Source organism: Crocodylus porosus, unplaced genomic scaffold (genome assembly GCF_001723895.1).
Source record: "Crocodylus porosus isolate Cpor-Errol unplaced genomic scaffold, CroPor_comp1, whole genome shotgun sequence".
Lineage (NCBI taxonomy): Eukaryota > Metazoa > Chordata > Crocodylia > Crocodylidae > Crocodylus > Crocodylus porosus.
Window position 1 is genome coordinate 11,061,781 of NW_017728931.1, and position 20,143 is coordinate 11,081,923.

At 45.1% G+C, this 20,143-nt stretch overlaps 2 protein-coding genes across 2 annotated transcripts in view; one reads left to right on the top strand and one right to left on the bottom strand.

Moving 5' to 3' along the window:
- The window catches only part of AKAP3 (A-kinase anchoring protein 3), a 27,988-nt gene extending 23,145 nt beyond the window's left edge, over positions 1-4,843 (bottom strand). Inside the window, exon 1 of the mRNA XM_019544209.1 lies at positions 4,804-4,843. The gene's annotated coding sequence lies outside the window, so the exon portion shown is untranslated. The remainder of the gene's footprint in view (positions 1-4,803) is intronic.
- Positions 4,270-20,143, top strand: part of NDUFA9 (NADH:ubiquinone oxidoreductase subunit A9) — a 24,058-nt gene continuing 8,184 nt past the window's right edge. The window contains exons 1-8 of the mRNA XM_019544211.1: positions 4,270-4,424; positions 8,852-9,025; positions 11,483-11,580; positions 11,771-11,862; positions 15,929-16,070; positions 18,024-18,126; positions 18,842-18,909; positions 19,016-19,092. Coding sequence (XP_019399756.1) covers positions 4,364-4,424; positions 8,852-9,025; positions 11,483-11,580; positions 11,771-11,862; positions 15,929-16,070; positions 18,024-18,126; positions 18,842-18,909; positions 19,016-19,092 — 815 coding nt within the window. The 5' untranslated portion in view covers positions 4,270-4,363. The remainder of the gene's footprint in view (positions 4,425-8,851; positions 9,026-11,482; positions 11,581-11,770; positions 11,863-15,928; positions 16,071-18,023; positions 18,127-18,841; positions 18,910-19,015; positions 19,093-20,143) is intronic.

The following is a 20,143-nucleotide window of genomic DNA, read 5'->3' on the forward strand; positions in this document are numbered from 1 at the left end:
GTGCCTCCCCTGGGGCCTGAGGGTGGCCCAGCAGGGAGGTGGCTGTTCTGGTCCCTACTTAGGAAGACAGAGGCAAAGAAATCGTTAAACATGTTAGCTTTGTCGTCTGGTATGACGACCATATTTCCCAAGGTGTCTTGCAAGGGCCCCATGTTACCCAGGACCTTCTTTTTACCCTCTGTGTATTTAAAAAAGGACTTCTTATTGTCCTGAATCTGAGAAGCTAGTCCTAATTCCACCTTTGCCTTGGCCTTCCTAAGTGCCCCCCCTACAACCCCGAGCGACTGCAGAATACTCATCCCTGGTAATGGCCCCTTTTTTCCATTGGGTATATGCCTCCTTTTTAGCAAGGAGACATTCCCAGATGCTTTTGGTGAGCCATGGAGGCTTGTGTGTTCTCCTGCTCCCTTTGATCCCTTTGAAGGTTGGGATTACCTTCCTTTGAGCTTGGAGGATTGCCTCCTTAAGGAGCAACCACTCTTCTTGGACATCTGGCTCTCCTCCCCTCTGGGACCTCAGCGCATCCCCAACTATCCTCCTTAGCTTGTTGAAGTTTGCCCTCCTAAAGTCTAGGGCTGCTGCCTTACTGAATGCCTTTGCCACCTTGCGCTGGATGGTAAATTCCAGCAGGCGATGATTGCTGTCGCCGAAGTGGTCGAGCACCCGCAACCCCCTCACTAGGTCATCACCTGTGGCCAGCATTAGGTCCAACAAGGTGTCCCCCTTGGTGGGGCTGTGCACCTCCTGGGTTAGAGTGCAGGACCTCCATCTATCTAAGAAGCTACGTGAGTGGTCAGACCTGGCTGACTGCTCCTCCCAGCAGATATCCGGGAAGTTCAGGCCCCCCATCACTACCACATCTTTAGCCTTCACTACCTCTGTGAGCTGACCTAAGAATTCCTGGTCAAGCTCTTCTCTCTGGATGGGAGGTCTGTATCTCTGCAGTTAACCAGTATCTCTGCAGTTGCTTTTGCATGGCATGGGAGAAAACAAATCAAGATCAGGTCTCTGCAGGAAAATCTCTCCTGCCTAGGCTAAGGCAAAGACAATAGGGCAGCATGAGAATTAGAACCTAAGGGGGAGGAAGGTAAAAGATGAGAGTGAACAGTTACTTGGGAACTTAATGTAGGTCCAACTAGTTGTGTCGGTTAAATGAATGGTACTCAGTATTTTTAAAATCTGTTTCTATATATGTGCCTAAAATACAGATATGTGCCTAAAACACACATACATACACATCTATTTACATGCCTTACACACTTGTACATACACATCATACATTTCTGAGCTGAAATGAAGTTATTTTCTGGTTATCCTCTGTAACTTGCTGTAGTTTTCTCCTGAACATGCACTGGGTGCATCTACACATCCACCCAACTGTGCAGTTGTTACTGCGTAGTCATTTATTACTTGCTTTAGCATATACTAAATATGCTAACAGTTGTTACTGCGCAGTCCTGGCAGTGCACGGGTCATTTCTGTCAAACTACTGAGCAGTAGCATGTTGCTACTATGCATTAGTTTCAGGGTCACTGTTCATGCCTGCCAATGCTATGTTTCCATAGTGATGAGCTACGTTGCCGTAGCTCATTGCTATGGGAACGTAGCATCTCACGTACACGTGCCCATTATCACATTTATTGTTGTAGGATCAGTTCCTGAAGCTTTTACTCATACCAGGTAGAAGTTGTACTGGTTGACTGGGATTTGTGTGAACAATGACTATTTATGTCAGATCCTGAACCACTCTCGCACTGCCAAATTATAGGGTTGAATGATACGGTGCTGGGAGCTGGATCTGGCCACTCTCAACCAAATTTGGTTGAGCACCCCTGTTCTAGCCCATTTACTATCTTGCTCCTGCCCATCTCTTGCTATTGTGAAATCCTTCTGTGTTTTCAAAATGATTGGACTGCTCTGAGTTCATGATTTGAAACAATTGTAAGCAAGTATGAGAGCTCACTGTAGTGAATTCAGTAAGATTACAAAAGACAGGTTATTTGGCTACAACACAACTAAGTAGCGAAGGTGGGATAAGGGAAGCTCTCCTGACATATTCAACACATTCAGAGCACTTTATGTAGGGCTGAGATCCTACATTCACAACCATACTCATGAGGGAGAAAAAAGACTAGAAGAAGAAACCAACTGGAGAAGGGTGATTGCATAAGGAATCTAGGCACTGTTGGATAGCCAAGGGAGACAGAAAACATGTACAATTTATATAGCTGAGGGTTTACTGATGTTTTCCTGACTAGTTCTAGGGATCTGTAGTGGGTTATGTGCATGGCCTAAATCAGGGCTAGACCATTCATAATGTTTATTGGGTTCAGTAAAGACAGTCAGGCCTGAATGAGAAGAACTAAATGACTTTTATTGTGGAACAGTGGCAGGCTAGTCTCTGCAGTGCCCTGGTCCCTACCCAACCAACTACTCTTCAGTCAACCAAGGGGTCATCTCCCAAATCCCAGCTTCCTGAGCTTTCCACTTGAGAGATTCTTTCTGAATTATAATGCCATTGTGACGGTCTCAGTTTGACAAATGTCTATCCTTTTGCCTAATGAGCTGAGCTGGGCACAGTGACCAGGGGCTAAGGAAAGGCAGGACTGGCCCCAGTTCAATAGCCTGGGGAAGTGGATGCCTTGCACCAAGTTAAATAGTTAACACATGTTAAAGAGTTAACATGTGTTAAGCAGAGGCCTGGGGGAAGGGGGCATAATGGGGAGGGGGCTGAAGTAAACACTGACCAGCAAGGCAGTGAGGCTGAAGTTGGTTCCTTATTCCCAGTTCCTTATTCCTGGTTCCTGTTTCATTTTTCAAAGCTAATTTTTACACAAGTCAAGATTGTTATTAATAAATTAGATGTGCTAAAGAGTTAGAATTTCATCAGAAGTATATGTTTACTAATAAAAATGTACTGCCTGACCTGAAGTTTGGTTTTCAAGTGCCAGCCTGCCAAGTGCCAGCCCTCAGGGCCTGAGTGCTAAACATTGCCATCAGTAAGGAGCTGCATTTGGGCTGGGATTATGTGGGAAAACCTGCTTTGGGTCACAACACATCTCTGCCACCAGGGAACTCTCCTTAAAAAAACTGCAGAGTCCTGCTGTACCCAAAGCTCAGTTTTTGAGTGCCGATAGGCCTGTGTAAAAAATACATTGCCTCAAATAAGGAGCTGGGTTTTGGATCCCAGCCCAAACTCAGCTCCTTCGTCATGGAAATGCAGCTAGCACACAGGTCTGTGGGGCTGCCAGTTAGCAGGCCGGCACTTGAAAGCTGTGCTTTAGGTCAGGCCACACTTCTTCAGGACAGTCTGCTGGTGATGAAACATTTGTTTTGGAGTGATCTGAAAAAGATTTTGTCAGATAATCCCAGCCGAAACTCAGCTCCTTATTTGGGACTATGTGCCTAGCCCAGGCCCAGGTGGAGGGGTGTCAGTTGGCAGCCAGGCATGTGAAAATGGAGCTTTGCATCAGGCAGCAGCCCTGGTCAGGCTTCTTCAGGAGAGTCTCCTGGTAGCAGAAATGTATGGTTGGAGGTGATGCAGAACGGGTTTTCATCCATAATCCCAGCCCAAAAGCAGATCCTTATTTGGGAGACTGTACACTGCAGGCTGGCATGTGAAAACCAAGCTTAGGGTCAGGCTAGGACCTGCCCCGACTTCTTTGGGAGAGTCCCATGGGCATAGTGGCATTTGGTTTGTGGTGAGTGGAAGTGGGTTTTACCTCACAAGCCCGGCCCAAACTCAGCTCCTTATTCCAGGCACCCCATTGCACCCAGGGCTGGGGCTGGCAGGCCGGCATGTGAAAACCCAGCTTGAGCCCGGCACCGTCCTGGCCGCCTTCTCCAGAAGAGCCGTCCCGAAAGCAGTGGCTTGGGGTGATCCAGAAAGGATTTTGTCCCCATGATCGCAGCCTAACCTCAGCTCTTTACTCAGGGCCGAGCGCGCCGTTATTTACATGCGTATTGGCGAAGGCGCAGTTCTGACGAGAGTCCAACGGCTCTCCGGCGTGTCCCAGCTACTGCGAAAGCCGCAAAGCGCGCAAAGGTTAGTGGTGAGGAAGGGACCGGGGAGGAACAAGGAGCAAGGCGCAAGGCGGGAAGGGCCGGGGGGCGTGTCCTGGGAGTGGAGGGGCGGGGCCGTTCGGAACCATGGCAACCAGCTCGCACAAGCAAACCCCCAGCTCCCGGGCTCGGATTGGCCACGCTGCGGGGTCACGAAAACGTCCTTCACCCTGAGATCGGTGCATGCGTAGTTCGGGGGTGGTCCCCTAAGGGGAAAGCCGGTACTTCCGTATTGCCGACTTCTGGCTAAGTTTGTCCCCCCGCGGCATCCATCGGCCGCGGAGGCTTGCGGGAGGAGAAGATGGCGGCCCTGGCTCGCTGCGCCCGGGCTCCCCGTGTCCTCCTGGCGCTCCCAAGGGCGGGTGAGTGTCCGCGGCCTCTGGCCTGGCTCGGGGCCCGTCCGGCAGGTGGGGGCGGAGATGTCGCCCGGCTCGCGCTTTGCCGCTGTCGCCTGGGGCGGTTGGCTGGGCCCCGCAGTAGGAGGCGGGGCGGTCCCGGGTCGTTTTGCCCGCCTGGGTCCAGGAGCTTCTCGGAGCCCGCGAGCGCGTCCTGCCGCTCGCTCCCGAGCCCTGCTGGCGCCCCTCACTCCTAGCCTACAGCTCCAACCCTTGTCTCTTCTGGTGCCCTACACCCCTGACTGCATCTGCCTCCCTCCCCGTAACCTGGTGTCCTCCCCCCCGCAACCTACCCCCCTCCCCTGCTGGAGGGGTAAGCATCACTCCTCTCCTCACCACCACACACCTTGTCTGTAGCGGCTGGGGGCACAGATCCACCTGATCACCAGGGATCCTAGTTTTCCATCGTGGATTTCTCCTTTTAGCAGAGAAACCTACAGATTCCTTGGTTTTGCAAAGAGCTCTGCATGCTGGTAGAGCTCCAGCCTACAAGAGCTGTTCGCAAACAGGGCGGGAAGCCCCCAGCCCTGCCCCGAGGGGGAGGGGGAAGGGCAGGGCCTGAGGCTGTCACACATCTACAGCTCTGTTCAGCTCGGCTTCACTTTTTGCTTTTGGTGCCTGAGGTAAGTGCAGGGGTCTGGGGGCCCCTCTGGCAGGGCAGAGGGAGTGTGGGTCATGGCTGGGGGAGCTGGGGGGGGCCAGGAGCTGGCCCCACCCCCACCCAAGCTGGCAGCAGGAGTGGGGGAGTCAGCTTTATGCTGCTTCTGCTGCAGCTGCCTGATGTTGGGGACAGAGCTGCAGACTTGGGTCCCTGACCCCATAGTCCTGGCAGCTGGGGACCTTGTCCAGCAGGGCCGGGGGTCAGGGGCTGTGGGTGGGGGCAAGAGGCACGAGCAGGGCGGGACCTGTTATGGGGGCAATGAGGGGCACCTGCAGGGTTGGGATGACTTTGGGGGCAAGTGAGGGGTACCAGCAGGACTCGGGGGTTGTTCAGGGGATATATGAGGGCCACCAGTAGGGCTGGGGGGGGGGCTGCAGGGGGCTTTTAATTTTAATGGATTTTTGGGGTTTTTATCAGAGAACTTGTGATTATTATTTTTTTTTTGTCAGAGAATTTGTGATTGCTTTTATCAAAGAAAACCAGGATTCCTGCTGATCACTCTTGCCTCCAATTGCCCAAGCCCCAAGCTGGGACAAGCCAGGAAGTACTGGGAAACCAGAGGCAGAGCAAAATCCCAGGCATTTACTGATATTTAAAAAAAACACCTGGATGGAGATGGGGGTGGAAAACACCAAAAGGGGACATGTCCAGGAAAACCTAAAGATGGTAACCCTAGTCAGTGAGCTCAGTCAGTCCGCCTCAACCGCTGGGTCTGTTTTTAGCCTAGGTATTAGCTATTTTATAAATAGTCTCTTCCCTCCTTGTCAGGTGGATTTGATTTAAATCAAGTCAATTTAAATTGTGATTTAAATCACTGGTCAGGAAGCCTCAATTATATCATTGCTTTTTGCAAAAGTGCATTGTTGTTGCTTGACATTCTCTATTCATTTAACTTCTTGAAAGTTTGTACTTTTAGAGAGAGGTATAAGGGCTTGCCTCTATGTATACAGACTTGCAAAGAGACAAGAGGGCTGATGGGTAGGTAATTGGGTCTGGTGTGTCTCATCTCCACATACTGCTGTTAACACGGATGTTATCTTTGGAGAGACAAATCCACAGTTTGAGAAGTGAAACGAAGCATTGCGGAGATGCTTAATAGGGTCTTCTAGACTAAGCACTGAGTCCCATTGGGTAGAGTGGGTTTCTTTAATCTCTACTAATCTATAGAGGAGCCTCTGAGAACCCTATAAGGCTGGACCCTAATAGAACCCATGCCCTGTTGTGACCTATTTATAAAACTTTTCTACAAAGATTACATGAATATATCATCTCAAATACATAATAGAAGTTATAATTTCTATTCTGTCATGATATCTTTGAACTTTAACATATCTTAAATTAAAGCTATACATAGGTTTATTTTTTATAAAAAGCATCTTAACAAAAATAATATGATTAAGTAAAAAAAAAAAAAAAAGTGATTTCAATAAAAAAAAATTGGGTTATTTTTAACTTTAAAAAAATCATTTATTTTTATTCCCCCTGCCACCTTGGATATATATATGCTGTTGTATATAGCAAGCAGTTGTCTATACTTCAGCTATCAGTATAGTGGAAGTATAAATTTTCTAGTGTAGACTGGGGACTTTGACTGGGCTGTACCAATGCTTCTGCTGGGACCAAAGCTGGAGGTTCCTGACTAGAGGGTCTTGCCCCTCCACTCAGGTTTAGATCAATTCTTGTATTTTCTCTCAGGAAGAAATTTTTCCCCATGGTCAGATTGTTACGGACTGTGGGGGGTTTTGCATTCCTCTGTAGCTGGGGGCGTGGTCCTGTACCCAGGACCTCTTGCATGCATATTGACATCATTTTATAGAAGCCAGACATTGGCTGCTGTGGTTCCCCTGCTTTACCTGAGGTAGGTTGTGGTGTTAGGCCTAGGTTGATGGGACTCTTACGTAGAATTTAGATGATGGTTGTATGGGATGGTTTAGATAGGCATGATCCTGCCTTGGGCAGAAGGTTGGACTAGACCTCTGCGGCTCCCTTTCAGCCCTACTTCTTTACAACTAATTTGCAAAAGCTTGTTGTTGACAAAAATCAGGAGCCATGTGTCTTCAACTTAGTTGTATACATCTCATCAGTAGTTCTCTTGCAGTTTGGAGAGTTGAATGCTTTCTGTTCATCTAGTTAGAGAACACGCACTTTTAGGTCCTTAAGGTTTGTTGCAGTTTTGTGAAGTTTAACTTGGGTAAGTGTTTGTGAGGTGCTTTAAGAAGGGCTTAGAAAATCTAATTTTTGGTGGCACTTAAAAGACTTTCCCTGATGAGAGGGAAAGCATAACACTAGAGAGTTCTACAGTGTGTATGTTTTCTTAGAAACTGCTGAACAAACTGTTGCTCCTAGTGACCTCAGCTGGAATTTCACGGGCTTAGTACTTTTGAAATCAAGCCTTGGTTTTTAGCCCTTAAAGTTGCAAAGGTAGGGGCTACATAGTGTTCTGAATGTGAGCCGGTCTTCCCGTATTTGCAGGCGGAGCACTTGTGGCTCAGCCAAACAGCAGTGAGAGGAAGTTTAAATGCCATTATAATACTTTGGGCAGCAGTAATACTGTCAAAATCCATTTTCTCCTGTGCTGCTTCAGAAAGTTAAGCAAACATGGGCAATAGATGAACTCTGAAAATACCTAAAATAGAGCTGAAAGAGATGCAGTCATTCCCCTCTGCGCTCTCCTCTGAGCCCTCCAGTCCCCCCAAGAGGTTCTGGAGGAAAGGAAATGTGGGTTGAGAGACATCTCTTCCCATCAGCTAATAGCAAGAGAGCTTCAATTTGACTCAGTGCTTCCTAATTGGATTTTGATTTGGTTGTTGTATTCTTTTAGTGTTTGTATAGTGCTAGTACTTGAGAGTCCTATTTGCTGTTGTAGGTAACGTACAACTGCAGAACAAAAAGTAGTCCATGTCTCAGATCTTACATGCAAAATATGAAGACAAGAAACAACAGGTGTTTCCTTGTACTTCCCCCACTTAGTCTCATGTATGCGACTGTATTGGTCAATGTGGTGAGCAGTGGTATCAGTGTCAGAGTGACTAAGCTATTGTCAGTCTTTTTGTGGGAAGAATAGGAAAAGAATTCTAAGGAAGAATTTAAAAGATAATGAAGTAGCTTTGTGAATATTTGTAAGGATCTTGCTTGTGTATCTTGAATCTGCATGTTGACAGTTTCTGATGGTTTGTTTGTGCTAGCCTCAACAAATGTACAGCCTGTCACTGTGACTTGTGTGCAGTTGATTAATTTCTTACTATCCTATTCCAGGAAGGAAAAAAACAAGCACAGGGGACAAAAAGAGTTAATTTGGAAAATCTTTCCTAAGCAGGGTAGCAACATAGTGGGTCTGCTGGTTCGCTGTAGATTAGGAGGGAAAAACATTCTCTTCTGGGTCCCTACCAGAATTGCCTTTTCTGTTTATAGTAGTACCTTGAATATCCCTCTGTTAACCCCTTTTTTGCCTATCTTAGCATGAGCTTTGCTACACTTATTTTATTCCCCTGCAACTTTCTCTCTGCTTCCAAACCCACTTCTTTTCTGACTATTCCTAACTTCCCTGAAATATTTTGTCTTGACGTGAGGTAAAGCATGGGAAACTTGAACGGGGGTTAGTTTCTTTGTAAATGTTGCATTTTATTACCCTCAAAAAAAGCTATCACTTAAAAGCCAGCTTAGCGTCAACTGCATCTCTCAAGTAATACCTCTTGAAGTGTGTTTATCTGCTCTCTGTCTTTGTATGTTTCAGGTTCTAGGGTTTCTGCATTATCTGCATCCGCATCACCTGTCCTGCAGCAGCACCACCACGTGCATTATGCTGTGCTCCCTCATGGAAGAAGCGGCCGTTCCTCTGTTAGTGGAATTGTGGCCACAGTCTTTGGGGCCACAGGGTTTCTGGGGCGATACATTGTCAACCGCCTAGGTAATGTTCTCATGAATAACTGTCACAAGTGCAGACACACATCCAAATTAGGGACATGTTTAAGCCTGCACAGTTAAAATAGAAATCTGAGCATTGGAACTTAAGAATGGACCAGTGCAGGATTGTTTCTAGTGTTTAATATATGGGATAATTAGGGTAGGGCTGATCCTTCCTCAGGCAGGGGGTGGGACTAGATGACTTCTGGAGGTCTCTTCCAGCCCTACTTCTCTATAACTATATGACAGTTAGTGAGAACTTGTTTGTTTTCACAAGACCTCTGGTTATGAGCAAGGAGGTACAGAAGAATTCCAAGACATTTTAAAGTTAATAGGAATAATGGCTGGAGGAGAATTGTGAGTTCAAAGATTAGATGGAGCTTATGATCAGTTCTTATTAGAGGTACACTGATATATCAGTCTGATATCAGATCGGTACTGATATAAAGAAAATTGTATATATTGGATGTCAGTCCAATGCATCCAATAATTTGGCCAATAAACGTCTGTGCTGCGCGCAGCTTCAGCACGGAGCAGAGCCAGAAGTGTGGAGAGCTGCCTTCAGCTGGTAAATTGGAAAGGGTGGGCCAGATCAATGTCCCCCACAGTGAGGGAGGGGGCAGGGGCAGGCGCTGCCCAGGCAGGGTGGGTGTGGGATGGAGTCATGGCTTGTGGGGTGGGGACAGCTTCCACTACTGCTTGCACCCTGCAGGAGTGGGGGGGGCATGTGCCCCCAGATCTGCGTGGCACAGGGCAGGCAACAGCTGCAGGGTGGAGTCGGCACCGCGTGGGGCTCTTCGCGCTAGGGGCTGGGCGCGAAGCGGCTCTGGCGGTGCTAGGAGGAGGCTGCAGGCACCTTAGATTTCACTGCAGCTCCACTCCCAGCCCTGCGCTGTTGCCTGGCACAGCGCCGGATGAATGCCCCACTTCCACCCAAGTGCTGGGAAAAGCTGTGGCTATGGTGGTGGGGTGCTGGGAGCGGAGCCCAAGCAAAATTTAGGGTGGCTGCGGCCTCCTCCCAGCGCCACCAGAGCCCGCTCCAAGCCCAGCCCCCGGCAAGAATAGTTCCACACAGCACTGACTCCAACTCCACCCTGCAGTTGCTGCCAGCCCCACACAGATGCAGGGTGCACACGTTGCACCCCCCATGCCCTCCCTGGGTGCAGGCTGCCCCTGCCCCATCCCTCACTGTAAGGGGCCTTGATCTGCCCCCTTCCCAAACTCTCCTTCCCTCCTTCCTCCCCTTCCACCACACCGGACTTACTAGCTGGAGGCAGCTGTATTGGAAATCGGATCAGGGTCGACCGATATGCCTCTTTAAATATCAGCTATTGGTATCAACCCCCAAAATCTCTATCAGTGCACCCATAATTCTTATGCTTTCAGTGTTATCCTTAAGGGCTAGAAACAGATATTTCCTAATGAAGTGGATCAGCAGTGCCATGATGTGTTGCAGAACAGCTGATCTGCTTCATTTGGCTAAACTTTAAATCACCCCTCTCCTGGCCTTGACAGTGTGGGACAAGGAGCAGTGTGATTTCCTTGCCTTCCCCACTCAGCTAGACCTGTCCCCCTGCAATCCTGGCAGAATGGTCTAGCTGACTGGGGAAGGGATGTTCCCTACTAAGCCAGACTTGCTCTTGAAATCAGGGGGGGTATGAGCCTGGTTGAGCAGGGAACCCTAACTTCCCTGCTTACAGAAAAACACCCCTGATTCTGTACCCAGAATGGCTGGAGAATATAAGTTGCTCAGGCTGCTCTTAATAGACGTCTGTCACAATAAAGCAGCGGAATCTATTATTACTCTGTGTTGCATCACTGATTTTCCTTTGACATGATGCGACAAAGGGTAGCAACATCTATTCATTAGCTCACCATTTGTGTCTCCATAAAACTTTTTTATGGCACAAATGAGATGTCAGGTGATGGCTGTTTTCACCCATTGTGTGTGTGTATGTATATTATTTGCAGGTATTTTTTTGAAGTAGTATGCTTTAATTTTCATTTAAACAGGAACCATTTTAAAATTGTCCCTTCTGATTTACATTTTCAAGCAATATTCCTCTTAGTTTTTAGGAAATATGAATTGACCATTGTGCAAGTCATAAATATCCTTAGGTACAACTGCTAGTTAATAGTATGATTAACTGCTAGTTAATAGTATGATTATAGCAAATAAGCCATGCATGGTAAATGATTGCCCAGTTTTTTTTTCTCTTGCAGTCAGTGACTTCTGTAAATCTAAACAAAGAGGTGACCTATAATAAATTCACACCAGCTATAATTTTTATACCTGGCCATTGATAAACTTATCTTTATGCTACTACTAGCTCCTGAGAAATTTTGTTTGTTTATTGTTCCAACTTGAGTTGAAACAAGAGGTGCGATGCATTCACAACAGTACCTCTTTGAAGTTATGTAATTGTATGAAAAAAATCAAACTTTTTTTTGGAACATTTAGGCCGTATTGGATCCCACATAATCCTACCCTATCGCTGTGATCCATATTACCTCATGTATCTTCGCCCAATGGGTGACCTGGGACAAATCGTGTTCTTGGTAAGTCTTTTGGCTTTGGCTTTAGTAGTGGTATTACATTTGGTTTATTCTCGGCAGTCTATTAAGAATTCATTAAGTGAGATCTGTGGTTGTTTAAATTCTGCATGGAAGATGAACAAGAATGCTTTCTTTAATTATGTGCATTTGTATGCTGTTTCATCTCTTTCCCACTTTCATGCTCTGATTACAGGAATGGGACTGCAAGGACAAAGACACTATCCAAAGAGCCGTGGAAAACAGCAATGTGGTCATTAATCTTGTTGGAAGAGATTGGGAAACAAAGTAATTTTCTTCTTTGTCTCTGTTTGGATAGATTCCTAACAGGTATTGGGGATTGTAGCAGCACATATGCAATACATGATTACTATGGTATTATTTTACCCATCTATATTTAAAAAAAAAAAAAAGACTGCAGTCTTTTATGTAACAGTTCTTCTGTTTCTTCAACTAGTTAGCAGGGCTCTTGAGGATAAGCTGTGGTACACTGAATGTTCTTTCCATAGTTAAAGGTACATGAGTTGTGTTACTGAGAGAGACCTTTACTCCAGAGGGACACGTTTACTGAAAAATAAGGCCTTTTGGCCAGATATTGCTTGCAGAAACCTATCTTCTGGCCCACAGTGCTGTTTGTGGTTCTTGGCCAGGCCCTGCATGCCATATGTAGTGTTCATAGCATGCACTGGCACAAGCCCTGGCCCTGCGCACTGCATAGTACATCCAGGTCACATACTGGAGTGGGCTCACAGACTGGCACTGTGCTATACCACCCCTGTGTGCTGGGTCCAGGAATGGTTTGGATTGGGCCCATAGACAGGCCACATATTCTTTGCATGCCCTGGCCTTGTGTGGTGCATATAGGGGCCAACGCATACTGTTTGCAGGGCTGGTCTGGGGCACATGTTGATTTCAGGCTATGGGGGCTGGTCTGTTGGCCCAATTAGGCCCTGTAACAGTGCGAAAGCTCTTCCTGGTGCTACTTCCTTCTCAGATAACAGGAGCAGGAGCTAATTACAAAGAAAATTGTCAGCCAGGGGGAAAAGCATAGGCTAGAAGGGCTTATTGCAGAGTGGGTTACCTTGCAATAGTCCAGTAAGTTTGAATTTGGGAAGGGAGACAATACACTCCTGTAGCACCTAGGCGGCAGCAGCAGCAGTAAGCTACCATGGGATCAAGCCAACAAGCTTAATCAGAAAGTGCCTGTGGGAAGCTGGGGAGGTCACCTGACCAGAAAAGGTTAGGTCCTAGGAGATACAGGCCCTGCAAGCCAGAAGGGAAAGAGCTCCTAAGCTGAGAGGCTACAGAGGACTGTCTGGAGGCCTCCTGAACATACAGGGGTCCTGCAAGTAGGGCAGGCGAATATGACCGGAGTGGGGTAGTTTGTGGTATAGCTGGAAAGCTTATAATTTTGTTTATAGTTTAAATTGCTGGACTGTGTGGGACTAAAAAGGGGAAATGTAGAGGTTCCAGAGTGCCAGTGTGGCACATGGGGCTCTGGCTTTACCAGAGCAGGATGCAAACTTCAGCATAGCCCAGGAGGGGCTGAGATAGGGCTAGAGAGCCCACAGCGCAGAGCGGAGTGGCAAACTGGGGCCAGGAGCCCAAATCCTGACAAGAGCCTGTGAAAGGCAAATAGGGCCACGGAACCCAGAGCCTAGGAGGGGCAGAGATAAGAGCCCAGGAAGTGGGGGACGAGGGCTGGAGCCCAAGAAGCCAGACCTGGTGTAGTGAGCAGGCAGAAAAGTGTCACCTAGAGGAAGGTGGGGGGAAGCCAAAAAGGCTGAGGCCCTTGCAGGAGACTGGAGGCTTGAGGTGGCGTCGTGGTTTGGGGCAAGCTAAGTGATGACTGGAAACACCTGCGAGGGATGAGCATGGCTGTATGGGAGGTTCAGAGGCTGTGATTAGCCTATAGGGCCATGGGTGCCTTGAGGCATGTGGGCCAGGAGGGCCACCTAATGGGAGAGATTGTTATGATCAGCAGAGTCAGAGAGAGAGAGGAGGTCCAGTGATGAGAACAGATTAGGACTTGCTCTAACACTTGTGGGCAGCTTCCCTCTTCAAACTCTTAATAAGAACAAGGCATAGCAGATGAGAAGTAAAGGGATGGTATCTTAGAGACTGACCTGGGTAGGAACTGTATGGCCACTAGGAGGCATCACAGCCCCCATGGTGTCCTGTCCTGTTACGGGCCCACAAATCAGTCCCATGCCACTTCTCTGGCTCATGGGGCTAGGTGAGCTTGATACCCTTTCTCTCAAAATCCTAATATATGTTGGCACTTGTGGCACTTAAGACAGTAAGCGTAGATTAACATTTGTAGTTCAAGAGTGTTCATAGGACTTGCAGCAGATGGAGAGCTGGGTATTCAAATTAAAAATGCTGCTCTGATCCAGAGTTAAATTTTGGCCTAGCATAAGTTCTGATCAGGTTTTTCCTATTCCTTTGTCAGTGGTGGACAAAATGGCAGATCTGGACAGTGGCTGGTCATGGAGACCCCAGGACATGGCCTTCCAGACTGGCAATTATCTACTCCTAGTTACTTTTGACTCTAGGTCAGTGGTGGACAAAATGGCAGAATGATGTGGTAGGGGCTGCTGGGAAATGGAGTCTACCATGAGCCCTATCCACTGTGGGCTGGACTTTGCCTGCTTCTGCTCTAGACAGACCTGCTGTGTAGCTTTTGAGGGACATGCCTAATGCACTAAGTTGACTGTCACGTTTAGTTTATAAAGGCACTGTCTCACTCTCCTTTTTTTCTGCAAAAAAAATCATTTTAGCCCTTTATGCTGTTTAAGTCTACTGTCTACTTGCTTCAAAGAACATTTATCTCTCATTCGAGGCATTTAATAGGGTCCATATTATTTAATATTTTATTTTTTAAATCAGTGGGGCCCTGGCCCTGACTGGTACAATAATACAATTAATGAATAGCTCACATGCTTTTAGCTGAAAAATTGGGATTGATGTAGGAGCCTGCCTGGTAATGTTCTATGGCGTGGGTTGTATGCGAGGTCAGACTGACTATCATAATGACTTTAAAATCTATTTGACTCTCCCTTCTGAATCTTTGTGTTAAATTGTGTTTTCTGGCATACTGTTTGTATCCAGTCTTACCTGCATATCCATGTTGTTTGCATGCTCATTAGTTCCCAAAGACATAATGTTCATCCTTGTGGTGTTGTTTTTTTAATGAGTAGGGCAAGTATAATTTCCTAGAATTGTCCAGCACCAGATTACGTCTAGATTGTTTGAAAGTAACTTTTTGATGGTGTTGTTTTTCAATGATCTGTAGAGTTCTAGCAAACAGGAAGAGAGGCATTTGACCAAGATGTCTGGCATCCAGAGACAGATGTAAATGGAAGGCCTGAGTGCTTCTACCAATAGCCTCTTAGAATAAGAAGTCAAATCTTTCCTTTTTCAGCTTTTGTATAACTGGGAGGCTGCTGGAGTTCTTGCACAAACCAACTACAGATGCTTCCTCAGCCTAACAACAGGTGTTTGTACCCAAAAGCTTGCAAAGAAGAATTTTTACAACTATTTTAGTTGGTCTAATAAAAGACTTGAGATTTACCCAAAGAACCTTGTCTGCCTGTGTCCTTAAACCAACATGGTTACAACCTATACCTCTGCCAGATTATAGTGCATCAGCCTGTCTTGCAAGAATTGGCAAAGGTGCTCCTATCTTGCTTAGTCAATAGGCATTTGATAAATTTGAAACCTTGCCTCAGTTTGTCCTGCTTCTCAGTGAATAGTGTCAAGCCTGTCTCTGAAGCTGCTCAGATTTTCCTGAGTAGTAGCTTAATGAATCTGACTGTTCTTGCCAGGTTGGGTGCTGCCCACAGATTTTAAACAGATGTCAGTTTTTACTACACCTTCTCCAATGCTACAGTTTGCAGAAAACTGGGCAGCAGTGGAGGCACTGGAGTTAGATGGCTTTCAAAAGATTTACACACTTAATTGAAAGGTAGCTTTCCAAAAGGGGCTAGAAACATGTTTTTAAAGGGAAGTTTATCTTCTGCTGAAATGGATAATGCTCACTTGGAGAAAGTTTCAGGATTGTTGTAGCCTGTTGTGTGTTAAATGTATTTTTCAAGCTGTGCATTAGTCTAACTATAGTGAAAGGAAGACTACATGGTATGTTTGCCTTTACTGTACTGTCTTGCCACGTCTGAGCTGCATTCTATGTTTTTAATCTACTGACAGTTGCTTAGTTAAAGATGTTTTTTGATTAATAGCAGTGTAACAGGCTTCTGCAACGTGGTCAGGAAATGCTCAACAGTGAGCCATATAACACATGTGGCTGGTTTTGAGCATCTTAAAGTAATGTCACACTTTTTTTTTTAAATTTTAGAAACTTCAGTTTTGAAGACATATATGTAAATATTCCTAGAGATATTGCCCGGATAAGCAGGGAAGCTGGTGTAGAAAAGTTTATTCATATCTCTCACCTGAATGCTGACATGAACAGTCCTTCCAAGTACCTTAGGAATAAAGTAAGTCTGAAGTCTGTTTACATAATTTATTCAGAGGGCTGAAAAGTTTCATTTGTCAGATCTGTTTGAAGAACATCTATTTGATTGTCTTCCACTTCTGAATCCTTCTGTTAAATTGTGTTTTCTGGCATACTGTTTGTATCCAGTGTTAGCTGTGTATCCCTATTGTTTGAAGAACATTGAAATATAACTAGTGGGAGGCAGTTCCTTAACAGAAAATTCCTAAAGGGTGGCTTCCACCCAATGAATGAGGGCCTGCTGTAGCAGTTAATGCGTATATAAAAATCTACTTTGGTCTTCATGTGAGTTCCAAGGAGAAATGAGAGGAATTAGACTTCTAATATAACTTCCTTTGCAAGTATCCCTCATCTCCGCGACTACTGTCACAAAGAGAAAGGGACAGGTTTGATCAACAAAAATAGGCTGGGATTTGGGAACAGACATAAAGGTTGGGAGTAGTGTGGCACAAGAACAGAGAAGTTGGTAGGCATCCTGAAGGAGTTGGGTGGTGGGGCGGGGGAGTGAAGGATGGAAGAACTTCAACAGTGTGGCCTTGCATTGATCGTATCATTGAATTTACTGTATGTACGTGAATTGAAGATGACTTTGAATTGAAGGATGACCTCCCAATAATTAGATTCCAGAAATGGAAAATATAAATTTGTTATAATTTTTCATGCATTGAATCTAATTATTGGAGGGTTTTCTTAAATTTGTCCCCCCAGACCCACTGTGGGGGGTGGGGCAGGAGGTAGAGAGCCACACGGTAGGGGAGTCAAGTAGCTTGACTCCTTACTTCTTTCTCCCTACTGCCTCTATCTATCTCCTACCTCTCCCCAGCACCTGAACCTCTATGCTGCCTGTCTTTTCCCAGCTTCTGCTTATCCAGTGTCCTGAGACATGGAACATATGGTCGCTGTGGCCCTGCCTGGCTATGCAGCAGCAGTTGTGGTGATGCCAGCTCCGAGCCATAGCTGCTGCCACTGCTGCTGCATGGCTAGGACAGCAGCCAAAGTAATCATATGTTTGGGCCCCCTGTTGCAGTTGTGGGGAGGGGGAAACTGGGGCAGAAGCTGTGAAGGGCAGGTGGTAGGGGCAGAGGAGTGGCTGCAGCTCTGACTGAGCCTGGGTGAGGCCAGAGTCAGCTTCAGCTTGCCCCTCCTCCCATGCCTCACTTGAATTCAAGACAAGGATTCCGCCCCCCCTTGTGAAGTGGGGGGGAACTGTCTTGTATTCCAGTAAATTCAGTAATTATAAGCTCTCTTTCTTATAACACAGTTATCCATAGAAGAACTTGATCTCTTTCCCTTATTACGAGGTACTGATTTTTTTCTGTTCCCTTCTTTTGCGATGACTTCTGTCCCACCTTGAGGGTTCCTTTTCTTTTTTTTTTAAATTGCTAGGCTTTTTGTGGCCTTTCTTACAATACTACAACAGTTTAAAAACCGGGACCAAAGTACAATGGTTTGGCCTTATTATATAGGTCAGTCAGACGTTTGAAGACAGGTCGCTGAAACTGAATTTAAACTGTGTGCGTGTGTTAATTGTCAACTATTTGGATAGTTTAATGGGGGCCTAAGTCCCCTGACTTGTTTCAGAACTTGGTCTTAAACAGTAGTGGATGGCAGAAAATTGAAACTTTAACTGTGTAGCTGTAGATATTTGTTTTATTGCCAATGAAGATGTAAGCTCTGTGATTTACTTTTGAATTTAGTAATAAACTGCCTGTTGTGCTTTTGTGACTTGCCCTGAGAACTGTGCATTGATGTCATTCATCATGGCCAGTGACTAAATGAAATAGCATTGTAGCATAATGTCAGAAGTTAGCAGCTGGAATGTTGTGAAGGAATGCCATGTTATGAAGTAACAACACTGTATATCACTCCAGGCTGCTTAGAGTGGGTTTAATTCATGAGACATTGTGTCGTTTTGTTCCTGTTGGTTTATTAACAGGCTGTTGGAGAAATGGTAGTGAGGGAGGAATTTCCAGATGCCATCATTATGAAGCCCTCTGAGATGTTTGGAAGAGAAGACCGATTTTTGAATTATTATGCAAGTATGCATTCTTACAGTAAAACTATGTGTTCTGTATAACTGCCCCTAGGGGGACCAAGAAGGAAGAAGGGAGCCATATCTCTCTTAAAAAGAATTGGTACATTTGTATTAAAACTTTTCTGCATTTTTTCATGCTAACATGATTTATGGCAACTAATAAAACTGCACCTGTTTATTTATAATGATGGCCTGTATGCATCTGGAAAAATATTCAGAGTTTCTAGCTGTTAAAATGACATTATGCTTTAAGACTTTCTGTTCTCATCTGGAGTTTCTGAGAGAGAGCCAGTTCAGTTTACAGGCTCTGTATGGCCAGAGCATTCCTGATTACCAGTACAGGACTGGAGAATCTTAGCTGAGTTTTATTTATGGCTTATGCATGAGCAAGAATTAAGATTTTGCAGCCAGTTTAGGAATTTGGCTACTGATGTGTAGGTTGGAAGTGAGTCTATGTCCCTCTCCCAACGCTGCATGGGCTCTGCACTGCTAATCAGAACAAACAGTAATAACATTTATTACTCTAGTCAAACAGAAAACTGAAGGTATGCTGTGAGCTTATCAGTTGACCTAAGCGCCATGTATTAAAGAGTAGATCCAGGCAATAGGAAGACTTTGGATTTTTTTTAACTTGCTGTGAAGCAAAATGTAATTATTTGCCCTACAGTTAAATTAATTAATTCCATTCAGAAAAGCTACAGATATATTTTCTTCACTAGACATGCGCAGTTTTGGTGGTGTGCCTCTTATTTCTTTTGGCAAGAAGACAGAGAAGCAACCTGTTTATGTAAGTGCTCATTAAAGAAAATCTCTTGCTTTCAGATCAATTGTTGGAAATGCATATTTGCTTTTTTAAATTTATTGTTCCCCAAACTCACATTTATTTCTCGCAGGTGGTTGATGTAGCCAAGGCAATTATTAATGCAATTAAGGATCCTGATTCTAAAGGAAAAACATACGCATTGACCGGGTAGGTTATTTTTTCTGTTTCTAGTTGCACTGAAAACAGCACTACAGTTATCTTTTACTGGACAGCACATGTCCAAGAAAATAAAAGTTCTGTTTATCCATCCCATTATGCATACTGTTTGAATCTGAGCAAGTTCCACCCCCATTTTATAATAAAATGGCTGAATTTTTTTTCTTGCCTGCTCCCGCCTCCCTTCCCCTCTCCCCCCTATTGTTATTCCAGTTTGTTTTTTTGTTTGTATCGGGTATTATGAACATATAGAGAAATGGGAGGTTTTACCATGTAGAACTCACAGTTTTAATACTTCAGAGAGAGAAGAAAGGCTAATAGCATACAGGCAAATAGGATTCAGCATGTTATCTTGTGGATTTTATCTCTTGTCTTTCTGATTTATGGTAATCTTAATGCAGGCAGGATTTCTTATAATCACTAACTCTCATTATACAGACCAAATAACATAATCTGTATGCTGTCAAGGGTGTCTTTCAAAGGAAGTGGAGTAACTTTAAATAGGAGCTTTTATACATTATTTTAATTAAAATACTTGAATAACACTGCAATAAGTATAATTTAACATCTCACTTTAAATTTACAAATCCTGGTCAGTTATGAATTCCTCCTTGAAAATTAACAAATGTGTTGGTTATCAGCTCCATTTTGAATTTCTTGATGAAGTAGTGATAGCTCATTTTCTCTTTATTTTTAAATGATTATGGTTGTGTTTGGCATTTAACAGTAACATCAGGGAGAGCCTAGTACGGTAACGAATTGGGCAGTGGTTTAGTGGGAAAAGTGGAAATATGCTAAGGAAAAATAAGATTGCTGACGAGGCTTAGAACAAAATTAAGTACAATATATGTTGAGATTGTGCAGCTTTTCAGGAGAGTGCTTTGTAAACCCACATACTCTTTTGTTTCGTTTTCCCTTAAAACAGTAAACTGCACCAATGTCATTCTAAAAAAAATGATTAGCAGCCTAGGGTTGGGAATTAAAAAGCCTATTTATGACTTCTTTGCTTTGCCATATTCATTACTTTATCACATTTATTACC